The sequence below is a fragment of the Glandiceps talaboti genome, chromosome 1 (assembly GCF_964340395.1).
Source record: "Glandiceps talaboti chromosome 1, keGlaTala1.1, whole genome shotgun sequence".
NCBI lineage: Eukaryota > Metazoa > Hemichordata > Enteropneusta > Spengelidae > Glandiceps > Glandiceps talaboti.
In genome coordinates this window covers 23,146,522-23,155,002 of record NC_135549.1, presented here as the reverse complement: position 1 = coordinate 23,155,002, position 8,481 = coordinate 23,146,522, and the positions used below count along the sequence as shown (strand labels likewise).

The 8,481-nt window shown below is 35.2% G+C and overlaps 1 protein-coding gene across 1 annotated transcript; it reads right to left on the bottom strand.

The window, feature by feature from the left end:
• LOC144452167 (uncharacterized) lies at positions 1–8,058 on the bottom strand. The gene is made up of 5 exons (XM_078143247.1): positions 7,986–8,058; positions 3,743–3,859; positions 3,091–3,235; positions 1,673–1,981; positions 1–1,315 (listed from the first exon to the last, which is right to left on the bottom strand). The coding sequence occupies exons 2-5, from the start codon at positions 3,780–3,782 to the stop codon at positions 1,135–1,137; spliced, it is 675 nt and encodes a 224-aa protein (XP_077999373.1). The 5' UTR covers positions 3,783–3,859; positions 7,986–8,058; the 3' UTR covers positions 1–1,134.
• Positions 8,059–8,481: the final 423 nt, after the last annotated feature.

Genomic DNA, 8,481 nt, shown 5'->3' with positions numbered 1-8,481 from the left:
ACTAAGACAGAAACAAAAACTACTGTAAAAATTAATGTGATATAAGCTTATAAATGGACATGTTAATATAAGCTTATTACATGTTGACATAAGCTTATTACATGTTGATATAAGCTTATTACATGTTGATATAAGCTTATTACATGTTGACATAAGCTTATTACATGTTGGTATAAGCTTATTACATGTTGATATAAGCTTATAAATGGACGTTGGTTTAATTGTATTCACAGTAGGGTGACATGTCTGATAATTTCCATGACCTTGCAGTGTACAATTTTTTTTGGCGACTTCCAGTTTTCACGCTATCTTGATTAAAGGGTGATTATATCTGCATAATTGAGACAACTTGTGTAATCTACCACATCAAACAACAATAGTTTTAGTTTGTTTCTATCTTAGTAAACCGAAAGCTCGATTTCAGAAGTACACAGCATGTGTAAACTCATTGAGGACATTATTCAAGAGTTATGTCTGGCAAATTTGTTGATATCTTGGTGCCCGGAACCTTGTTTTAAATTCAATAATAAAAATCTAAAGCAATTATTCATTGTCATTTTCAAGACTGTTGACCTTCCACTGTGTACCAAAAAAGCACATTCAATGTACTTAGACCTTCCGACTCTTGACTGTAGTCCGGCTGTTAAAAGTTTGACATATGTAATCATGCATGTCATATCGAACGACAGAGGGTGACGAAACAGTGTACAACCATTTTCCGCCATGCCTGCTGATTTTAATTGTTACAGTAATGTCACACACCAAAAGTGTATTCTGCTAATAGGCGTGAGTAGGTAATTATTTCAAACCGATTTCTCGTAATGTTTAACATGTAAACTTGTGGTCAACATATGACATGACAAGGTCTGCTGAAGATGGCCGAAAACTGTCACTGTGATTTTTATGTCGATGTATGTGGAAAATGTAAGAAGCCATAAAGATTTGTTACACTCAGAAGCATACTGATATTATGGAAAGTAGAACAGTTACGAACACGTAATATGATAACAGCACAGCAGACGAATCGTCTTTCACAGTGACTGTGTCAACCCCATCAGTCGAATCCTCTCCGACCAAGTCTTCCCCACCAGTCAAATCATCTTCGACCAAGTCTTCCCGACCAGTCAAATCATCTTAGACCAAGTCTTCCCGACCAGTCAAATCGTTCTCAGCGTTTTCGTCTCCACCGATCCCCACACAGTAGAAATTCATCTTTCTTTGTCTGTTTATGTTGTTGTCCAAAACTTGTTCATTTAAAGTACTACAGAGCGACCTTGCCCTCTCAGCCTGGCAGTCGATTACATCTTTGAATGTTCTGTGAAGTATACAGTAACAGAGAATCATACATTACAGTCGATTATTGAAGTTAAATTCACGAACGAAAGCGTTTACACAGACGTTGATTGATCACTGGTATTGGTTGGCAAGTTTGTCTACACAAACATTATTACACTGAAACTAAGAAAAAATATCAGCAATAAACACCAAGGTGCACGCACTTAGAAGCTACATTGTTTGTATATATATATATATATATATATATATATATATATATATATATATATATATATATATATATATATATATATATATGAAACATTGAATTATATGGCTGCCATACCGTACTGAGTAAAATTTACTTTGAACATGAGAGAAAGAGGGGGGTACCTACTCGCATAGTTCTTCATCGAAGGGATCTGATTTGAACATTTTCACGAAGTCGACTGCACACTCCCGATTTTGTGTCTCAAGTTCATCACTACATCCATTTCTTTCATCTACTTCCATTTGAAGTGACGGGGTTATATCAGGCCAATCTGTCACCTCGCCACCACAAAATATAGGCACGTACTTTGGGACCTCAGAAGCGATACCACCTACTGTGTGTTGTACCATCACAGCAAAGTTTGGGTCCGTGATATTGGCAGTACATTTGGCAGCTTCGTCCGTCATGCAAGTTCCGGCAATGGCAACTTTGTTACTGAATGAGAGGATGGGAAAGACAGACATACAAATGATGGTTATTGCCGGTCTATTGCCGGTCCCAGACTCTACAGAGAGGATCTGGTTGTCATATATGACCATATCTGAATACATGTAGTTGATACTTATAGGTGCAGATGCATGGTAACTAAATGTACCCCCCTCCCCGCCATCAGAAGTTCCAAACTTACAAGCTTCATAGGACATATGTGCTCTGGTTATGTGTACCAAATTATGAAATTTGTAGCTTGTATTTTTTAAGATCGTACCTGGTTTTCAAAAACCACTTATTACAAATAAAAGGACCATCAACATAGTTTACAGACTACACCCGTGCTTGCACACATCATGCACCAAATTCCCTGAAATTTGAAGTGTATTAAGATAGAATAGTGGGTCTAATATATGATAAGTAATCACGGAAAATCTGTTTTATGTAAGTTGCTGATTAATATGTATGGTTGTTATAACCACAAGGACGGACGGACACACGGACAGACATCGCCATTTTATTACCTCCCGTAAGGGTACGGAAGGTATTAAAAGGGGGATGTCTGTCTGTTGTATGTGTCTGTCTATCTGTCCATCTGTGTGTGTTTGTGTCTGTCTGTCTGTCTGTCTGTCTGTCTGTGTCATCATTTTCTTTAAAAGGGCTAGCTCAATTATACTGAAATTTGGCACATATAATGTTTGGGGTAATGGCTAGACCTGATTAGTTTTTGAGCTAGATCTGTTAATGTTAATTAGGGAAATTTGCAAATCAATGAAATCAACTAATTACGCAATATCTTAAGACTACATTCTTCAATTTCAATATCATTTAGTACATACGTTAACCATTAGAAAACACATTCATTCTATAAAGTTTGTTGATGTACCTTACAGTGTTCATGAATAATTAGGCTATATCTTAAGACTGCATACTTTTCGGTTTAAATCTGGTTACCTTATTACCCCTTACGGGAGGTAAAAATCAACATACTAGAACGACACTCATCGTAATAAAAGTTTTACAAGATAACCGTGTCCTGGCAGACACTATTGTATCGTTCATTCATTTGAGTTGTGGCACTTTATCAGCGGTAAAATTGAATGTGTACAATGTACCTGCAGTCATCTCTGCTTTTACGGAGTTCACCCATCATTGTTGCAAAGCAGTCACCAATTGTATCTGACACCCATCGGTTCAGTTTATCCGTTTCGAACATAGTCCGTGGACACCCCTGGCCACAACAGATACCAAACAGCAACGCTGAAAAAGAATGAATGAATGAATGAATGAATTATTCAAACATTTCGTCTAGAAAGATTTATATGAAGAGGATGATGGGAACATTTTATATTACAGACATTCGGTGGGTGTGGAGTAATGTTTCCATAGCAACGACACTCTATTGGTCCATTTGTGTGATAGTATACTAAACACAGGCCAAGTGAATGAGTTGGAATAAGAAATAAGGGAATTACACCCTGATCGTTCAACGTCACAACTCATTGGTTCCTTGGTACTCCAATGTAGTGAGTCAAATCTATCCAAATCGGCATTATGTCTCACAATTTTACATAAATTATGTTTTGGGAGGTATAATTATTCTCTAAACAATTTCTTCAATCAGCGGAAAAATATTCATGATGTATTTAGATTTTCGTTATTACTCGTTTAGTATCGACTCATAGTGACAAGGTACCTTAGCTTACCCATATTTTCCTCGACTGAACGAAGAAGAATATCGAGGAATTAATATCTAATTATACATACCTGCCAAACATATGTTGATAAGCAGGACTTTGGTTACCATGGTTAATTATCCCTCTATCAACGAAGGTATCAAGAATAGACGATGTCGGGATGTAAATATTGGACGTTCTACTTAATCTATAAAGAAATATTACACAGTACACTATTTAACTTATGTATTCAGTAAGTGTAAAGTGTTGTAATATAAAGATAAAGACATGATAAATCGTATCAAAATTCACAATTGCCACCATGCGTCATTGCATGTTGTTGTTGTTGTTGTTGTTTTTGTTGTTGTTGTTGTTGTTGTTGTTGTTGTTTGCATTTTACAAAAAAGGTAATGTCTATATTATCAAATTTGCAATGAAAATACTGTCTAGTGCATTTTAACACCTCCAATGTAAAAAATGTAAATGTACTTCTGTTTTTTGAAAACATTCAACTACCAAGTGGTCCTAATGACTTAAACATCCACATACCACCTCCTCATCACAGTGTAACTGATCCTTATATCCATCTGTACATATGTGTATAAAGTATTCATACCGTAGTAAGCATTCAAATAGCAAACACTGTCTACTGTGTCTATCTGTATCAACCCACTCACACAAATAAATTTCACATCCATCTAAAAGACATTACAACATCTGGAGTGATTGACTCTATCAAAATGTAGTGCAGTAAACACAAGCACCTTTGATACTATATATGGCACAACTCCGCAGGTAACTGAACAGATGCCTTTAATTAAACCTTCTCTTAAAGCTTTGCCGTTATCCATAATCAATAATACAAGTGTACTGAAGGCAGAAATGAATCTGACTGGACTTTCTCTTTAGGTAAGACATGCCAAGTGGTGACTAAGGAATGAAAATGTTGAAGTATTCTAAACACATATAATCATGGAAGAGGTTTTATACACCTTCATAAATTTGCTCAGTTGAGTTGGTTGGTTGGTTGGTTGGTTGGTTGGTTGGTTGGTTGGTTGGTTGGAAAATAAATGAATAGAATCAAAAGTCCCAAAGACCTGACAATGAATTCATATTCAAAATTTAAAACGCGCTAGCGTATGCATAATTTTAGTAGATTATTGATTTGATTAAAGCTACTGGGCAACTTATATATGACATTGATGTGATGAAGACATTGCTGAAAAATGTACTGTCAATATACGAACGTCATAGTTGTATTTGTAATATGAATCATTGACCCGTTTTTCAATTTAATCTTATCAAACCAAAACCCATAAAAGAATCGTTCTGCATGAATGTGTCAAGAAAAATTCTCTACATCAATTCGTTTCGTCGGTGATTAAAATACCTTCCGGGATTAGAGTGATCCATTGAGAGGTAAATGTAGATCGATATATGCAAATACAGCAAATTTAGAACAGCGACAGTACGGTTGACATAAATGGACCGTGATCGTGACGGCAAGGTGTGTCCTGTAAACTGAATGATCGATTTTTAGACAGTATGATGCTGTCCCTTCTGAACATTTTGATTACTGGTTGGGCCAAGTCGTTTAAGTCAACATTTTCAAAGAAGAACACGATCACATAGAATACCCTATGTTAACTAAATCCCTTCCATGAGATTATCGTTGTCTATGTAGTACTTTAGCGGTTACATTTTATGTATTTTATGAATGCCCTACATAGTTAAAATAGCGCACGTATTTTGTACTAGGACCCTCAACAGATTGACGGGTGGATGACAAGCAGAGAAGAATCCGTCTTACTACATTGCTCATAGTTCCAATGAACGTAAGTTTAATACATTGCGTGGTGTATTTTGTTGCCTTCATCATTACGGTCCTGAGTGATTGAACTCTTTGACATTGGCCTTGAACGTTGCACAAGGATATCATCATGATGAACAGCAGATGGCAGGTAGTTTCCTTCTTGAATAATATAACACATTCAAAATATTTTACAACAGACAACTGAACTGAAAAGTTTTAGATTGTTGCAATATTGGCTCTCTGTATCTTTCACGTCTGTACATTTTCAATAAATATTGAAGCAATTGAAAACAGAAAAGATTTTGTTAAAACTAATATAGAATAGTTTAGCCATTAGATTTTCTGACAACTAACATTTGAAGCATACATTTTTTTTCGTTTTAATATCCTTACCTCACTTTGGTTTATTTTGTTGTTTGTTCCTGTATATGTTTTTTTTACTCGTCTTTTTAGTAGTGTATGTATTTTAATTTTTTCTTAGTGCTGCTCCTAACATTCTTAGTGAGCCCCTGATATAAAAGGGATGCAATAAATAAATAAATAAATAAATAAATAAATAAATAAATAAATAAATAAATAAATAAATAAAATAAATAAATAGAGATGATTTGATGATAAAGCCATAAATACGTCCTGGATTATTACTGAAACTTCAAATTGGTCGATACTAGATAAATAACGCCATTGTTGCAAATGTATCACATTGTTACATTAGGTAATCAGAATTAGAAGAGGTTATTTTATATATGTTTTAATCCAAAGTAAATAATAATACTTTCTCACTTTCATTTTTGTAAAATCATATAATCGAATTTTTTATTTCGTTTTTTGTTTTTGTCAGTCTATGGTATCTTAAATATTTGTGTTAATTAAAGTTGATTAAAGCCACGCTAACTTAACCGAAGTATTATTTTTTTGATCAGACAACCAACAATCTATTCACTGAAAATTGTTAAGATACCAATAATTAGACATTGTACATGTTAATTAGTTATCAATAACTAGCACAGTAACAGGTGATCACGTTGGAGGCGCTGATTTTAGAGTGCGGACCTAAAAACGGATTTGGTCGAATTTATTGTACCATATCATGTTTACAGCTACACAAATACGCCACAAGTGATTCAATACTTTGCAGGGTAACTAAATTCATGCCATGAATCAAAGTTGAATTAGGACAAATTTAAGAATAAAATGGTGTGTTTCCGATAATCTGACCGACCCTGGTTTAAGTCTCCGACACTAAACAGTTTTTAAACAGTTTTTAAAATACAAAAATTTCTTTGTGTTCTTGACCTCCATGTACATCTTTTTTTCTTTCCCCAGCTATGTCTGTACATATTTCATCAACCTATCACAGAAGAGGTATTCTGACCAATTCAACACTTCGTTTGGTTTTGAGTCGAAGCAATATTTTTCAAAAACAAAAACAAAAAGTTGAAATAAAATAAAATAAAACCCCGATCTACCTACACTATTTTCTGATGCCAAGTTATCGGAAACATACAATTATTTTTTTTTCGCCCTTAGGAGAATGTTTGGATGGGATGTTTCATAAATCCATGTTTAGTCACGGTACGTATAAAATTGTAACTTCACAATTGCTGACGGGCATAAACATTTCACTATACATGCTGATGACTTTAATGTCAATTTCTAAATGACCCAGCACCAGATTCCTTTGCATAACCTCTGCAGAAACTGGCCTTCGTGCTTTATTGACCCTGGGCTGTCACAACATTTCAACTGGTGCATAAACAACTCACTCTGGTATGCTCACGCTTTTTAACGCAACTGCACAGCAGAAGAAACCAATAAATGTCGGTATTGGCTTGCTTTCAAGTTTCGTGACTACTACGCTTGTAAAAAAAAGCCATCATTGCTGTTATTGTTGTTCACAAAATTGAAAACGTCTTATTCTTTTTCCTCTTAGTGTAAGTCAGATATTTGGCGTTTGTGCCAAATCTTCTCTCCGTAGTTTTACAGCATAACAGCGTGTACCCATATCTTGTCATCAAACCAGACATTCGGCGATCTTTTAATATTCGAAGATCTCTAGTCGTCACGTTTTAATAAACTATGTGAACAGCTTACATTCGTGTCATTCACCGTAACTTCGTATTCTCGATACATGATGTGTTTGTATATTCTACACACGTGATGTATATATATTACCTCGTAAAAGTTTTCTTGAATTTATCAAACCGTTTTGTTTTACCCTAAGGATGAGATACGCACTTTGTTTTGTCGTTAACCTCTCCACGGTTGTGTTTCAGTGAAATAGCCGTCTGTGTAAATATACTGAGAGAAAAATCCTGTAAACGGCTCATACGCATGTCATCACCACTTTACATACTCTGTGCATGATATTCTAATATGTAGTATGCTGTTAAAATAAGTAAAATATTCTTGAATTTATCAAACCGTTCTTTTACAGAAAGGACAAGACGTGTAATTGCCCTTTCCGTTAATAACCTTCTATCGTCTTTGAATGAATCAGAAGCGAAAGAAGCGTACGTACCTTCTCCTTTCAAGATGCAGTGAGTGGACGACCCTGGCTGATTCTGCGCTGATACGGCAGTGACGAACTTTCTGTTTCTAGATCATACATCTGATTGACATTGACTTCGTGACCTCTACATCACGATGATGATTCATGGCAGACATTACAGCGAGAGGGGCAGTGTGCTGACATGACTACATATATCATCTCACTGTGGTGCTGTGACCATTGATGTCGACTTCTCCATTCATTATGCAATTTAACTTTTCTCGTAAATTCATCACTTTGAATCATAAAAACAGTTATCACATTGACGTGTACACTTATTGCAGTACTGTCATTCGTTGAAGCCTATAAAAAACGAGTAAAGATCAGTAAATTTTGAACAAGGAGGCAGCGGTAGGTTTAAGCTAAATGAAATGAAGACGTAACCCTGAAGGAAAGGTAATAATAGTCATTCATTCATTCATTCATTCATTCATTCATAAATTTATCAATGTTTATTCGTGTTACA

What these genes read in the sequence shown, in the direction of transcription:
- LOC144452167 (XM_078143247.1), bottom strand. Translation starts at nt 3,782, where the DNA reads ATGGTAACCAAAGTCCTGCTTATCAACATATGTTTGGCAG. An exon ending in TATCAACATATGTTTGGCAG is followed by an intron (nt 3,236 to 3,742) that starts GTATGTATAATT and finishes ATTCTTTTTCAG; the next exon opens with CGTTGCTGTTTGGTATCTGT. An exon ending in TTCGATGAAGAACTATGCGA is followed by an intron (nt 1,316 to 1,672) that starts GTAGGTACCCCC and finishes TATACTTCACAG; the next exon opens with AACATTCAAAGATGTAATCG.